At 42.4% G+C, this 17,603-nt stretch overlaps 1 protein-coding gene across 1 annotated transcript; it reads right to left on the bottom strand.

Annotated features, from left to right (window-relative positions):
• Positions 1-10,942: 10,942 nt before the first annotated feature.
• FOXF1 (forkhead box F1) lies at positions 10,943-15,757 on the bottom strand. Its single transcript, XM_075576468.1, has 2 exons — positions 14,420-15,757; positions 10,943-12,449 (listed from the first exon to the last, which is right to left on the bottom strand). Exons 1-2 carry the CDS (start codon positions 15,381-15,383, stop codon positions 12,289-12,291), a joined length of 1,125 nt encoding a protein of 374 aa, XP_075432583.1. The 5' UTR covers positions 15,384-15,757; the 3' UTR covers positions 10,943-12,288.
• Positions 15,758-17,603: the final 1,846 nt, after the last annotated feature.

Below are 17,603 nucleotides of genomic sequence, written 5' to 3'. Positions count from 1 at the left end.
AGCTTTTCTCCTAATGGGACTCAAAGTGCATCATAATCACAGCATAGCGCTCGGTACGCAGCATTTTACAGACACCGTCTCTGCCCCGCCGAGCTTACAATCTATGATGTTGGTGCCTGAGGCACAGGGAGATAAAGTGACTTGCCTAAGATCACAAGGAGCTGACACCGGGAATTGAACCAGGTTCCCCTGCTTCAGACTCAGTCATTGTTGTACAATCAGTGGCTCTACCCTCCTCATGTAGGAGCATAGCGAATACATGCAACTTCTCAGTATGTGTTTTAATGAGAAGGAAAACAGGAGTAGGATCGGTGTTCTGCATATTTTCATGCAGCACGTAGACATTATAATACAGGGATCCACTATGGAAATTGAATGTTATTGTATCATTTGATATAGCTCCAACAGTGCACACAGCACTTTACAAAAGTACAATACAGGGAGGGTGAGAGCAGCAAGTAAATGACAAATTAAGGCAAAGTTAGCCTCTGTCCCAAAGAGCTTACAATCTACGTGGATATGAGAACATCCGTTGGTCTCGTGCACTTAATAATAAGAACGTTACCAGGTACAGCTCTCTAGAATGAAAATGCCCTTCACAGGAGTGCAACAAAGTGCAATGGCAAGACCAAGGGGAGGCTGAGCAAAGAAATATAGAGCAGTCCATGTATGTTAGGCCCCGTTCACACTGCGCGGCGTCCGCGTTAGTCACCGACCCCTGGCGGCCAATGGTATTGTATTGTATTGTATGTCTTTATTTATATAGCGCCATTAGTGTACATAGCGCTTCACAGTAGTAATACATGTGGTAATCAAATAAATAACAGATAATATAAATAACAGATCATGGGAATAAGTGCTTTAGACATAAAAGTAACATTTCGGAAGAGGAGTCCCTGCCCCGAGGAGCTTACAGTCTAATTGGTAGGTAGCGAGAACGTACAGAGACAGTAGGAGGGAGTTCTGGTAAGTGCGTCTGCAGGGGGCCAAGCTTTATGTATCATGTGTTTAGAATATCCACAGTGCTATTCATATGCTTCTTTAAGCAAGTGTGTCTTAAGGTGGGTCTTAAAGGTGGATAGAGAGGGTGCTAGTCGGGTACTGAGGGGAAGGGCATTCCAGAGGTGTGGGGCAGTCAGTGAAAAAGGTTTAAGGCGGGAGAGGGCTTTAGATACAAAGGGGGTAGAGAGAAGACATCCTTGAGAAGAACGCAAGAGTCTGGATGGTGCATAGCATGGTAGTGTTCAGTATTGAAATTACCATTGGCTGCAAAGTGCGGCGACAGCGCTGCTGCAGTCGCGGGAGTCTTTTGAAACTGTGATCTCCGGCTGCAGCAGCGTGACGCCAGTTTCAGCAGCAAATCAATGTCCAGACGTTTTACATTGATTGGCTGCTGAAAGTGTGTGGGGGGGGGACGAGGGAAATAAATAAAATAAAACTAGCTTTGGGGACACGGACAGACACTCCGGTCCCCGCTGCACACCTCCCCCATCTCCGGTACCCGCTGCGCACACACCCCCGGTCTCCGGTCCCCTCTGCACACACTCCGGTCCCCGCATGATGCCTTGTGTCGGATCATTCCGTCTGCTGGGGATGATCACACATTGCCCAGCAGACAGGCGCGCGCACGCAAAGTGCGCTGTGTGAACGGGGCCTAACAAGGCAATGTTTACTCAAAACTGGGGCATTTTCACCCTGCACCCATGTATCAAAGCAATCTGCCCCAGCATGCACCTTGGGGAGAGTCAGTAGGAGGAGTTGGGGGGAGTTACATGGTGCACGGATTATAATGAGATGTATCACATTCTGCGTCTCTGCCCCAGCATGCACCTTGGGGAGAGTCAGTAGGAGGAGTTGGGGGGAGTTACATGGTGCACAGATTATAATGAGATGTATCACATTCTGCGTCTCTGCCCCAGCATGCACCTTGGGGAGTGTCAGTAGGAGGAGTTGGGGGAGTTACATGGTGCACAGATTATAATGAGATGTATCACATTCTGTGTCTCTGTCCCAGCTTGCACCTTGGGGAGAGTCAGTAGGAGGAGTTGGGGGAGTTACATGGTGCACAGATTATAATGAGATGTATCACATTCTGCGTCTCTGCCCCAGCTTGCACCTTGAGGAGAGTCAGTAGGAGGAGTTGGGGAGGAGTTACATGGGGCACAGATTATAATGAGATGTATCACATTCTGCGTCTCTGTCCCAGCATGCACCTTGGGGAGAGTCAGTAGGAGGAGTTGGGGGGAGTTACATGGTGCACAGATTATAATGAGATGTATCACATTCTGCGTCTCTGTCCCAGCTTGCACCTTGGGGAGAGTCAGTAGGAGGAGTTGGGGGAGTTACATGGGGCACAGATTATAATGAGATGTATCACATTCTGCAACATTATTTTTCCCTTTTTATTTGCCCCAGAAAGTCCTCCCTTTCTAAAGTGGCGTTAGTCTAAAATTCTGCATTAAATGTAAGAAACTGTTCTTGCGTATACCGCAGCTCTGCTCCAAAAAAGTAGCAGTGCGACAAAACACACTTTTCTCTACGTTGATACACGGACCCCTTGGATGTATAGAAAAGCACACAAGTCCCTCGGAGAAAACGCATCTGTAAAATGTAATTTACCTGACAGCCACTAGATGTCACTTTATATTTAGAATATAGCATTGGGGTTGGGTGGGGGGGTGGTCACCAAAGACAACTCCTCAGTCTTAAAACAAAGGGACATGCAACAAATGGAAAGGCTTAACTGTCAATTCATTAGAGTGATGAGTTACATTGCAGCGTTTGTATGGCTGAAAACAAGTTGGCCAAAATGAATAAGTAGTGTTAAATCTACCATTTAAAATAAAAAATCCCTTTAATATTTGCATCAATACAATCCACACATTGATAAGTAATTATCCAAGTTACTGATCGATCCGTTCTCCTGCGATCGATCGGCGAAGATTCAGCTGGGGGGTTCACTAAATGGCTCTCAGTGCAGCAGAAGAGGACCAAAGATGCAAAGTTCTGTGGGGAAGATCATGTGACCAGGCAGTCATTAGATACAATTGGTGCACTGCTAGAGAAAGGGCGGGGTTCCCAAAGGGGATGTGACTTTGTCAATGGTTGCTATAGAAACAAAAATGCTTGTTACATTATAATACATTAAAAAGTCATTACTTTTTTTTTAATTAAAAAAAATGCTACAAGTATTTTCCCATAGTACAGACCTGATTTATTAAACACACACACGTAGGGTATTGCTGGGTCTCCAGCTTTAATCCATTAAACACATTTGCTGCGCATTCAGCTAAGTGCGCCATGGTGTCTTAGCGATGCATAAAGGTTACATAGTTATTAGATTGGGTTGGAAAAAAACATACGTCCATCATTTTCAACCTATGCTAATTTTAGACGACAGATACTCATTCTATATTTTTATTTGCAGAATATTGATCCAGAGGACCGGAAACAAAAACCCCAGTGACATCATCCAATGATCTCTTAAGGGGGAAATACGTTCCTTCCTGCCTTTATAAATGATCTAAATGCAATAACTCCACGAGATCGCGAGACGGCATTTATTCTTTTACTGTGAGCCACGTTAATGTGATGGAAATTGTCTCCGAAGCGCCCAATGCCTCAGAAATACACGAGCAGTGACATTCATGTCAATAAGCGGCTGGCCCCCGAAGTCTGCCCAGGGTGACCAACTCCAGTCCTCAGGGGCCACCAACAGGTCAGGTTTTCAGGATATCCCTGTTTCAACACAAGTGGCTCGGTCAAAGACTGAGCCACCTGTGCTGAAGCAGGGAGCCACTTGTGCTGAAGCAGGGATATCCTGAAAACCTGACCTGTTGGTAGCCCTGGATTAGATCCTCCACGTTCTTTCATGACACCCTTGTGTTTTTAAAGGAAGTATTTTGGAGCCTATTCATATTAAATACGGTGGGAACACTGTGACTCTATTCGTGATAAGCAATACTGTTTCTCTCCAGCAGGGCCCTCGCCACGACGTGCAATGTGCACCCAGCACTATCAGGCAGCAGCAGAGGGGTGCCATAACGCAGCGGTGCGCAAACTGTGGGGCGCGACCCCCAGGGGGGGGCGCGACACTGCCGACGGGGGGCGCGGGGTTTACAGAGGCCCCGCGCGCTTCCCGAAGGCACTTAAATTAAGTGCCGGGGGAGCTGCAGGGCCTCTGTAAACCTACCTTACCGTGGCTCCGGCGGCTTCCTCCCTGCAGCGCCATGGCAACGCGGCGTCAAAATGACGCTGCGAGGTCATGTGACGTCACGTTGCTATGGCAACGTGACGTCATTACGCCGGAGCGCGGGTAAGTTGGGGTTGGGGGGGGGCGCGGGAGTGAGGGGACAGCCGTCAGGGGGGCGCAGGGAAAAAAGTTTGCGCCCCCCTGCCATAACGGGACCTTCTACAAGTAATTTACAGAATGCCAGTAGATGGCGCAACAACTCTTCAGATCTTGTATCCAAAAACTAAATTCACCCTCCCCCTCCCCCCCCCTCCCAAGTTCTGTGTAGTGTTTGAGCTGGGTAACTTCTCCATCCATACCTCCTGTGGTCTGCTATACTGTCCTGCGCGTTCTAAGGACGGCAATGTGCGTCTGTGGCTAATGCAAAACTATTTCATGGGTAAAAGGCATATTGGCCAACGTATGTATCTATGTATCTATGTCTTTATTTATATAGCGCCATTAATGTACATGGCGCTTCAGAGCAGTAATACACATTGAAGATCATTTTAGGAAGTTGTGGGATTAAATGGGAAAATACTCATATTTGCCAGTACAAATATTTCAAAGGAAACTGTAAAATACAATCATTTTTTTCCAGCTAATAACTAGCGAATCCACCCAAATCCGTTTCCCGGGTTTTCTCGCATTTTCCCGCCCAGATTCATTTCGCCGGGCAAAATCCACCAATGGATTTGGTCGGTTTTAATCCGCGCAGATTCATCAATAACCGCCATCGGGTACAATCCGTGGATTCAGCAACTCTTTGGCGGATTCTTAAAAATCCGGCAACGGCTTGCTGAATCCGCAGAGTGTATTGGCAATAATAATAATAATAAAAATCCACAAAACGCGAGTCGCCCTTTTTGAGATAAATCCGCAGACCATAGGAACCGGCCGATCCTCTGCGAATTCAAATCCACCCCAAAAATATGCCCATCTCTACTACTAACCAGAAAGACTCCCCGAGTAACAAGGCGCGTTGAGCTGAATGGTAGCGCAGAGATCTGTTTGGCTATTAGGTTTAATAAATACAATACGATTCCATTGTTTTCTTCTAGGAGAAACCTTGTGCTGTTGTTGTGCTGTTTCTTGCACCTGCTTAAACCTTGTTCAGGATCACATCCAAGCGCAAGTGCTTTCCAAGGTATAACGGTGATCACAATGTGATGAGCAGGCTTTTATTGGTTAGCATTGTGGCGGACCCCAACCCACTGATATAAATCAATACATTGCAGGCATCTCTCACACTGAAGATCTTACAGTACCGTCGCTGTGTTTGAATGGGGAAACTTAGCATCTTGTGACACGGGCAGCACCTTGAAGCCAATTCTGCTGTAAGAACAAACTGAAAGAGATCTATTTTTCCCTGGTGATGTTGTGTCATATAAACCATTGCTCATATTATACGCTCTATCGTCATGTTACTCCTGTTACAGTAGTAATAATTATACTTATTGTCTGTACCACCATGTACAGATTGCTCTTCAGCCTCTGTGTTGTTGTTGTTTTTAGAGAGAAGCAGCTAAATAGACGAAGAGCTTACAATCTAATGGGATGTTGGTGGGGAATCCATCAAGGCATCTGAGAAGAGTTAATGCTGTTGGACAATAGTTGGGAAAATGGAGTGTTTTTGTGATGTGGGGAAACATGACAAGCTAACAGGACTCATGTCTTGCAAAGAGGACCTAGACTTCCTCAGGGTGTCTAAATATAAAATCTCTGTGTGTCTAACGGAGCGATCTCTTGGGTTTCCTGCACAATCACGATACAGGGATGAAAGTTTTTCATAGAATAAAGAGGGAACTTGCAATGTCCTCTTAGCTAGGACACACCTGCTACAGATATGGGCCTCAAATGCTTCCTTGGCTAATGACGTATATTTGTTGGGCTTGATATCAGAACCACATCCCAGTGAATTATTAATGACCATCTTCCTTAAAGACATTTTGGGCCTTGTCAGTGGTACACGAATACAAAGAGAAGGCATTTTAGGTCTGCTTTATATACAAATACAAATGTGTATATTTTGACTGCATATATACTGTTCTATGTGCAACTATATAGAATGTGTGAGCCTCGGTAATAATTCATGTTAGGTCTTCCATAGGGACAAACTTTCACCTCATAGATAATTCATTTGAGAGCAACCACATATACAATGAGATGTATGGATGCATGGAATGAGATGTATGGATGTATGGATGCATGCAATGAGCTGTATAGATGCATGCAATGAGATGTATGGGGATGCATGCAATGAGCTGTATGGTTGCATGCAATGACATGTATGGGGATGCATGCAATGAGATGTATGGATGCATGGAATGAGATGTAGGGGGATGCATGCAATGAGATGTATGGATGCATGCAATGAGATGTATGGATGCATGTAATGAGACGTATGGATGCATGCAATGAGACGTATGGATGCATGGAATGAGATGTATGGGGATGCATGGCATGAGATGTATGGATGCATGCAATGAGATGTATGGATGCATGTAATGAGACGTATGGATGCATGGAATGAGACGTATGGATGCATGGAATGAGATGTATGGGGATGCATGGAATGAGATGTATGGGGATGCATGGAATGAGTTGTATGGATGCATGCAATGAGATGTATGGGGATGCATGCAATGAGACGTATTATGAATGAGTGAATTATTAATGACCATCTTCCTTAAAGACATTTTGGGCCTTGTCAGTGGTACACGAATACAAAGAGAAGGCATTTTAGGTCTGCTTTATATACAAATACAAATGTGTATATTTTGACTGCATATATACTGTTCTATGTGCAACTATATAGAATGTGTGAGCCTCGGTAATAATTCATGTTAGGTCTTCCATAGGGACAAATTTTCACCTCATAGATAATTCATTTGAGAGCAACCACATATACAATGAGATGTATGGATGTATGGATGCATGCAATGAGCTGTATAGATGCATGCAATGAGATGTATGGGGATGCATGCAATGAGCTGTATGGTTGCATGCAATGACATGTATGGGGATGCATGCAATGAGATGTATGGATGCATGGAATGAGATATAGGGGGATGCATGCAATGAGATGTATGGATGCATGCAATGAGATGTATGGATGCATGTAATGAGACGTATGGATGCATGCAATGAGACGTATGGATGCATGGAATGAGATGTATGGGGATGCATGGAATGAGATGTATGGATGCATGCAATGAGATGTATGGATGCATGTAATGAGACGTATGGATGCATGGAATGAGACGTATGGATGCATGGAATGAGATGTATGGGGATGCATGGAATGAGATGTATGGATGCATGCAATGAGACGTATGGGGATGCATGCAATGAGACGTATGATGCATGCAATGAGACGTATGATGCATGCAATGAGACGTATGGATGCATGGAATGAGACGTATGGATGCATGGAATGAGACGTATGGATGCATGGAATGAGACGTATGGGATGCATGCAATGAGATGTATGGGGATGCATGCAATGAGATGTATGGGGATGCATGCAATGAGATGTATGGGGATGCATGCAATGAGATGTATGGGGATGCATGCAATGAGATGTATGGGTGCATGCATTGAGACGTATGTATGCATGCAATGAGACGTATGTATGCATGCAATGAGACGTATGGGGATGCATGCAATGAGATGTAGGGGGTGCATGCAATGAGATGTATGAGTGCATGCATTGAGATGTATGGATGCATGCAATGAGACATATGGATGCATGCAATGAAACATATGGATGCATGTAATGAGATGTATGGATGCATGCAACATTTTGCCTCAACCGGTACATCTGTAGGGTATTTTATTCGGATGCCTTTTTGCTGGCATTGCACATCATTCTGGCAGATAATGGATTAATATATTTATTGCACGATCACCGCCAGTATGTATAAGTATAATATCTATGCTCTGTGAGAACTCCCCTTCCCTGCACAGATAACTCTTGGGACAGCATTGTATTCCTCTCTAGCTGTGAAGGGGTTACCCAGTGAGATTTCACATGTACCAGCTCATGGGGGGGGGGGGGGGGGCATTAAAACAAGACATTCAGGCCTGGGACTGTACTGAACAGATACAATCAAGCAAAGGAAATCACATTCCCTGTGTCTGAGCATTTTTACAAGTGATAAGGAGGAAAATGGATTGATTGATCTTGAGCAGTGAGGGGAGAAAGCAATGTCCTGTGTGGCAGTTAGCTGTGATTACTGGGCACTGAAGGGGTTAAATGAACTGTGACCCATCACTTAGATTGTAAGCTCTTCAGGATAGAGACCCGCCCTATTGTTTTATGTCTGAAGCGCTTATCCTCGTATTATATTATGTCACGTGTATTGTAAAGCGCTATGTATCTGGAGGGTGCTATATACATAAAGATTCACATACATAAAATTCCCAAACTCCCTTTCAGCACTGAAGGGGTTAATTTGTGTTGTGCTTGTTTACCTCTGATGGTACCTTGTACTTCTTTGTATATCAGTGGCGAGTGTGTATGAGAGCAAAGTGGCATTAGAAGGATGAAATAAAATAGCAATAAAGAATATACATGTATACAAAAAGGCAGCTACTGTATGCCAGCACCCCCACCCACCAAGCTATGCCTCTACATGCAAAGCAGTATCATGTGTATTATTATTATTTACTTTCAATTCTACTTTACTCCTTCCCCCCCATCCCTGTCCTCCTGTCACAGAACAATGAAATCAACTTAGTTCTGTTTTATTGTTTTGTTGTTGCAAATAGTTTTAACCTCTTCAGTACTGCAATGGATGTAATATACTAACTTCAGCTTCAATTCCAGGTGTCAGCTCCTTGGGCGAGTCACTTTATCTCCCTGTGCCTCAGGCACCAAAAACACAGATTGTAAGCTCCACGGGGCAGGGAGCTGTGCCTACAAAATGTCTCTGTAACTTGCAGCGCTATACAAGAACATATTATTATTATTATTATTATAATTATTATTATTAACTTGGCATATTCCATATTATTGATTATAAGAAGATCCTACCAAGGTTTTAATCTTCCTACTTAGTATATAATATCACCGGTAATTTCAGGAAACAGACAGCACGCTATTCCTGCGTGGAATTTGCACTCATATTATTTAGTTCAGATGTGTATATTTCATTTAGAATTGTATTTAATTTCTTTACTTGTAAAGACATACACACGTGTGTACAATTTCCAAATGTTATAAAAAGAAAACAATGAATGTTTCACATTATTATGCAAAATCCTGTTTTATGTATTTTTTTTATTAATAAGAATTACTAAACGCTTACAATTCCAGAGTGCTTAACAAATACATATTTTTTCTACAGACTAACGCCTTGTATTGACCCATTCCACTAATATTGTTAATAATGGAACAGCCAAGTATTTTCTTCGTGTAAGTTTAGTACTAAAACCCACCTGATAAAGCAGTGCCTTGTTTCACAGGTAAAGATTTAGATACAGCATATAGATTTTTGATGGATGTCAATGTAAAATAATTATTTAACATGTAAAATGTCAAGTTTGAGAAGAAACAGGTTACCCTGTGATTTGCAGTCCAGGCACAGAAGAATAGCAGCGGTACATCTGCAGATCGCAGTAAAATGCCCAGGACACTGCCTGACCTTCGAAAGATGATATATATATATATATATATATATATATATATATATATATATATATATATATATATATATATATATATATATATATATATATATATATATATATATATATATATATATATATATATATATATATATATATTTGAAGGTATACTTTATTTTGCACACATTTTATGGCTGATGTGAATGTATGTTAGAACGCAATTCTCACAATCATAAAGAAAAATTCCACCCATTATACAGTAATACAAAGTTAATGAACACGATTTAAAAAAAACTAAAATGTATTGAATTATCTGCATCCAAACCAGCATTGCGATGCTGACAACCTTATTCGGAATATACTTTTAATGCCAACCCTTCTTATGGTGTTCTTTGAACTTGGAAAACGAATTAGGTGTGTGTGTGTGTGTGTGTGTGTGTGTGTGTGTGTGTGTGTGTGTGTGTGTGTGTGTGTGTGTGTGTGTGTGTGTGTGTGTGTGTGTGTGTGTGTGTGTGTGTGTATATATATATATATATATATTATAAAATTACCGCAAAGGTTTAGACAATACAGTGATTATATGTGTGTGTATATATATATGTGTGTGTATATGTGTATATATATATATATATATATATATATATATATATATATACACACACACATAATCACTGTATTGTCTAAACTTTTGCGGTAATTTTATCAATTATTCATAAAGATATTCTAATTCTAATTATATTAACTGAAATATGTAAATCATACTTATGGTGTCAAAGTATGAAAAAAAGAGATTTAAAAAAATGTACACTATTGCATGGAATATATATATATATATATATATATATATATATATATATATATATATATATACATACACACACACAGGTATACAAACTACTCTATACAATATATATTTTTTAAATAATCTCTTTTTTTCATTGTGTGTGTGTGTGTGTGTGTGTGTGTGTGTGTGTGTGTGTGTGTGTGTGTGTGTGTGTGTGTGTGTGTGTGTGTGTGTGTGTGTGTGTGTGTAGCAGAAAGATACCTGAGATTTAAGTGGAATGCCACATTTTCTGAGCATTTACAAATAACAAACAAGTTTTATTTTTGATTATTTTTTTTAAAGATGTAGACAAGACACAAAACACAATTTTCATAACATTTTGTACAGTGCAGAGGGGGGAAAAATAGGTGTGAGCGCTGAGCACTCCCACACAAAATACAAGGAAAAGAACACACAGACAGCCCTTCATTATATATAGATTTATATAAAACATATCAAAGTTTGACTTTACACAGAACTGCATTGGTTCAAAATATACAGTGACTGTTCAAAGAAGAAAAGCTTCACACGGCAAATATTGCCAACAAAAAAACCCACCATTTTAATACTGATAAATTGATGCTATGTGGTGCCTCAATGTTATTAAAAAAATAAAAGAAGAATAAAATAAATTAACAGGGTGCGCTTTTATCTTCAAAGTGCCATAATGTCTCTGCAAATGGTGGGCCACTCCAGTCCTCAAAGGCCGCCAACAGGTCAGGTTTTCAGGGTGCCCCCTGCTTCAGCACAGTTGGCTCAATCAGCTGAGGACTGGAGTGGCCCACCCCAGGTCTAAAATAAGAAATTCACCCTCTCATGGATCTGCACATGAGAGTTTGGCAGATCATGGGTTAATACTTAGGAGGTAAAGAAAAGATAAATAGGAGATATACTGGAGAAAAACGGATGGAGAGCTAACAGATGCCCTGCCTAGCTGATGCTAAAAACGTCCCATGAAATAACTGTGTCCCCCCCCCCCCACCCCCCCACTATACTATAGTGTCCAACAGAGCCTGAAAATCTACAGGAAACCAGCCTTTGGAGTGGTGCTTCTGTCTGAGATCAATGCTGAAGCATTTGCCCCCAAAATGTGCTGTATTTATTGATTCGTTGTATTGTCATCAACACATATTTATTAATCGTTTGCACTACCTGGCCCTGCACAATATGGAGTTACCGGTCCCTCTGGCCCTGCAGGGGTTAAAAGATTACAGGGGCAAGGGAAGCATAGGAAGAAGGCACGTTGCGGCTGGGTGTGCCTTCAGTGCACAGCATGGTCTCATTCAGAACCAAGAACCCTTTCTGTTTAAGTTAAAACAAGCTGCTTATTGCCAACTCGCCGCCACCATCATAGCAAAGTCCTTTCAGTGATATCAGCACCCTAACCCCCCTTCCCAAAAAAGAGCTGAAAACACCACTCTGGGTGGCTTCATCGCTAGCTGTTTCTTTAACCCCTTAGCTGCCAGAGCGGAGCCAAAGGGTATGAAGGTGACAACACAATCCAAAGAGCCTGCTGTGGCTTTCATTTCTACCTCATTGATAAGTCTGCTTCTTTAGCCAGGACCCAGATGCAGAGAGCCATGTGTCACTCTGTGCCCTGCGGTCACATCACACAGGGCTTGATGTCTTGGTAGGTGACTTGCTGGTGATAATAAGATCCATTGCCCGCTGCATGCATGGCAGAAGATGCCATTGTGTTGAAAGAGAAGACAAACTCTTTTCGGTCATTCATACTGGGAGACTGGGAATGGTACCTGGGGATACCTGGGAGGCGAAAGGAGAAAGTGTTTAGGATATTTCAGGTGATGGGCAATTCTTCCAATCACATCGACATCTCTGCGGATCAATAAGTGAGCGAATAATAATATTTATATTGTACTGGCAAAATAAGTCACACAGATGAATCTGCTGCTTAAACAAACGTGGTGGGACAGGAAAATCCAGTAGAGTCACCGCAGGACAGTGTGACATCTTATATTCGGTTAGTATCGCATCTTATATATTTTATTATTATATATATTTTTTATTATTTTAAAATGCAATTGCAGATACAATGTGCTCGTTTAAGAGAACATTTGAAATAAATATTTCGCTTCCGCAAATGATAAATGACATCTGAAATTCGCTACTTTCAGATATTTGTGCATATAAGTGTTTTCCTGGCATTTTTTCTTTTTGTTTTCCTTAATCCTTGTACATTATATTATAAAACGTGGACACCTCAAAGGGCTCTATACACACCTTAGTCAATTAATTAGTTATTGTAATTATGCAGGAAGTATATTGAGCCACCACAAAAAATATATAATTTAAAATAAAATAAAACAGGCAGATCTGCATAAAGTAATTGATATTAAAAATACAAATGCAAGGGTGAGGGATATATTCGCTTTTTGTTTACCAGAAGACATATACCATCTTTACTAATTAAGCATGTCATCTACAATGTAGTATATTTAGCAAATTACGCGATGATGCAGCTATGGAATATTTGGGTTTTATATAATATAATTATATTATATAATACATCTAATTATACTATATAACGTCTTTGGGGGAGGGGGGGGGGGGAGATAAAAACTCCTGGCTTTTATTTATTGAAATAATTGAATTATCTAGATGACCAATATGAGCTATATTATCAGGACAGTACAGATGAACATTAATATAGGTGTTTATAAAGCATGTGGGTGGATATAAACATTAGTTTAGCAAGATATGGGTAGGGGAGGAGTAAATGCAGAGCCTAAATGTGCATGTTGTAGAGAAGTGATCCTGAATATTGAGATAAAATATCTGGGGGGGTACATGTTGAGTTAGTTACTTATGGGATTATACAAATAATACATGTTTTAGTAGGAAGATTTTCGGTGTAACTAGTTAGAACTTTTCTTCCCATGTAGAGGACTTTAAAAAAAAAAAAAAAACAAGAGGAAGACTGTGGGATGCTGACAATCCCCAATGGACCATAAGAAGCCCGCGGCCTTCAGACAGATTCTTACCCTCATGATCCTTAATTATTCTCCCTACAGTCCCAGCGGCTCCATACTAAATGTTCACATGCCATCCCTATGTATGGCCAACATGTGCAATGAAGATATATACCCCCCCACCCCCCCCCCCATTCCCCACGCGATTGTTTCACGTTATCTGTATGATTAGACACTTTTGTAGGGTTCAGAGATAGTGGAAGTCCCAAACTTCTCTTTAAATCCAGCAGGAGGGGACAGTAAAGTCTAATTTGTTACTGAGGAGTTTCAAATGGCCCCTTCCAGTAAGTGAGTCATTGCATTCTCAGATGGATGAGCAATGTTCCTGATGTCATTGTGTTGTAATTGCGATGTCCTAAGTGGCATCTTGTTACATACAGTTAATTGTCCTTGTTATGGGGTTCTCAGTCTTTGATGAACTGATTTCTTTATTGGAACTGGCTCTCCAGTACATCCATACATTTCACATTCATTCAGGATGATGTGTACACCAATGGGAGTCTTTGCAACAAATACTGACCGCAAAGTGGACCCCTGTCATCTCACATAGGCCTTAACAGAGACTGGACCAAGCAATTAAACAAACACACGAGGGGTCATTTATTAACTTTTTGGCCCCGTGCAAAACTAGCATCACGTTTATCAACCCATCCCCCTGAGAATAATGTGGGATTTTAGTTATCAGACATGAAGCTCTAACTCATATTCACCCCTTGTACCCCAAATAAAAGAGAAACTGTATACCTTGCAATTCTGACGCGGTATTGTGGCTGTTCTGGTGCAGGTAGGACTGGTCCAGGGAGTGGGATGAGAGGGGGTTAGCTGCAGAGTTGCACGGGGAAAGAGGTTGCTGCTTGATATACGGGGCACCGCTAGATAAAGCAGATGCTGAGGGAGCCCAGGCCGATGCTGGACTTGAGTATACAGAATGTGGCTCCATCACCCCACCTCCTCCTAGGAGGGGAGACCCTGAGTCGTGATGGGGGTAATCTCCAGAAGAACCTGTACAGCTCCCCATGTAGGAATGACCGCCGTTGGCAGCTAGATGTGACACCGAGTGCCCAGATAATCCCATCCCATCCATGTTACTTGTCAGATGTCCATTCATCATTCCTATACCACTGTCCAATGACAAGCTGTTGGGTGGGCATGACAGGGCTCCGCTGGATCCTTGGAAACTGTAAGTCTCTGGGATATGGTTGAAGCCCAAGCCGTTCATCATGCTGTACATGGGCTTCAATGCTTGGCATTTCCTTCTGAAGCCTCTTGGTCTTCTCCTGAAAGAACCTTCCTCAAACATGAACTCACTGGCAGGATCAATGGTCCAGTAGTGTCCCTTCCCCGGTCTGCCCAGCCCCTTGGGCAGCTTGATGAAGCACTCATTCAAGGACAGGTTGTGCCTCACCGAGTTCTTCCAGCCTTGGTATGAGCCTCTGAAAAATGGGAAACGACTTTGCAAAAACTGATAGATCTCGCTCAGGGTCAGTCGCTTGGTGGGAGAACTTTGGATGGCCATGACGATGAGCGCTATGTACGAATAAGGCGGCTTCTCTGGCCTTCTTATGCCAGCGTTGGTCTTCTTGGTCTTGGTGGCACAGGAGGCGGACTCCATGACCGAGGTCTGCCCGCTATGCTTCTCAGTGGCCGCAGACATGGGGCTGCTCTGGGCAGGGGTCTGGGAGGAGGGCTGCTGGATCTCTGCCGTCATTTACACAGCTTTGGGATCTCTTTGCACGCCTGGGCTGGGTTTCAGTGCTGGCTGGGAATGGAGGATCTTCTGCAAAATAAGCAGGAGACAGAGGGAGCTGGGGAGGGCAGGGTGGGAGCTGGGGAGGGCAGGATGGGAGCTGGGGAGGGCAGGATGGGAGCTGGGGAGAGCTGGAGAGAGGAGGGAGCTGGAGGTTGGGAGGGGACTGGGTTCCTTCACATGGAACTTCCCCTGGACTCTGCAGCGCTGTCTTCCTGGCTGGTGTCTCTAGGCTGGTCCTGGAGGGAGCTGCTTTTCATGGCAGTTGGTCTGGATTCTGCTCCACTAAGGAGCTCTGCCTTATACTTATCTCTTGTCATCGGCGTCTGTCGGCTCTTCACAGTCAGACGTAAGAAGAAGGACATCCCCGCCCCACAGACCCCCCTCCTCTTCTCTGTGTATTTCCCTCCCCCAACCACTGGTGGTCAGTTAAAGGGACACCAACACTACAGTTTATAAAGCACAGACATATTTTATATCTATATATATATATATATGTTTCACTTGTTCCACCAGCCAGTGTGTAAGTCCTCCTGCACTATATGCATGAACCTATATATTTGGGTATCAGATGCTTAAGCCTGACAGCTGTAACATTGTAGACAAGGAGCTCTTACAGTGTGTGTGATATTGTCTGACTTTTTTATTTGCACAGTACACAGATATGAGCACACTGACGTTACCACGCACACCCCTGCATTTCACACACCGTGCAGCGGATATTAATGCATATTTGTGGGTTTCCAGGTCTGGCACACGAGGGAAAAAAAACAACAGCTTACAATGGAACAGTTTTGCACTTGAAATTGAAAATAAAATGACTGTTCACTGCAAAGTGGGAAGCTGGCTTCAGGCTGGCTGGGACCTGCACACTTCCATGGGGCTTCTGATTTCTTTTCAGATAGAAAGGAACATGGGCAGGATGTTTATACAGCTCAATGTAAACATGTAGTCCGGGGTTCTTTAATAAAAAAAAATCAGCTAAAACTCCTGCTAGTTCTCATAATTCCTCTTTCTGCTACATATTAAATGCGCTTTGTCCTCTACATATTGCATGTTTTGAAATTAATGTTGTAAGCAGGTGATGAACGTTTTGTGTTCAGCTGTAATCTGTAATCACAAGGACAGTGGATGCTACCGCCTTGTGACTTGGGAAAGGGACAGCGACCCCCCCCTAACCAACCCCCCCTGCCCCCCTCCCCAAAAAAAGTCTGCCTTCCACACAGCGGTAAGATATCCATCACAAATCAAGGTAAGACACTTTCAACTTTTATCACCCTCTTGAAAACAAAGTGATACTTTTTGCAGGACTGGGGAGGTGTGGGGACAAGTTTTGTTTTCACAGTTCTGTGTTAGAAACACAGCAGATGTGTGAATTCAGATAGAGGAGATATTGAGAGGAGATCCAGGAAAGTGAAAGCCCCCCTCTTAGAGCTGTATGATAATGTAATACCTTTTTTTTTTTTTTTTAGAAGTTGGGTAGTTGGCAATCTGATTTTCCAATTCCCTGTGAAGCTGTTTCTCAGCAGAAGCTGCTAGTCGGCTGGGCGCCGGGTTCATCTGTGATATGGGGAAATAAAGTCATTTATGAAAAATATTTTTTTTGAAGAACTCAGACATTTTCCACCTGAAATTCTCACACTGTTAGAGTCTTTTGTTGCAAAAACAATTCGCACTATTTTAAAGTTAGCTTTTTTTCCTGATAATTTTAGCCTAAATAACACAACATGAGCTCTCTGTGAATATATATTAATTAAGCTTGTATCTGACAGCCAAAGCAAAGTATATAAAGAATAGGGGCATGCTGGCTCTTGGCGCAGCTGAAAACTTTGCCACAAACCTAAGAGTAAAGAGGGTATTTTTTCACTGTATGATTAAAATATCCAAACTAAGGACTTATTCCAGAGACCAGGAAGCACTGTCACAAATCAGTTTACTGGAAAGTCTCCATCCCAAAGTTAACAAGATAATATACTCTACTACTCAATGTAAAAACAAACTGCAATATGTTTTGGAAGAAAAGAGAACAACCCCACAAAATATAATCAAATTCTGTAGGAGAATCAGCAAGGTGTAGATGTTATTTTAGCTGCCAGAGATGTCTGCACTGGCACTACAATGGTTTTATCATTTTTTTTATGTGGTGTTACAAAATACACAAGATTATATGTATACATTTAT

This window comes from Ascaphus truei, chromosome 19, assembly GCF_040206685.1.
Source record: "Ascaphus truei isolate aAscTru1 chromosome 19, aAscTru1.hap1, whole genome shotgun sequence".
NCBI lineage: Eukaryota > Metazoa > Chordata > Amphibia > Anura > Ascaphidae > Ascaphus > Ascaphus truei.
Note: the sequence above shows the minus strand (reverse complement) of the source record. Positions and strands in the feature narration are given on the sequence as shown.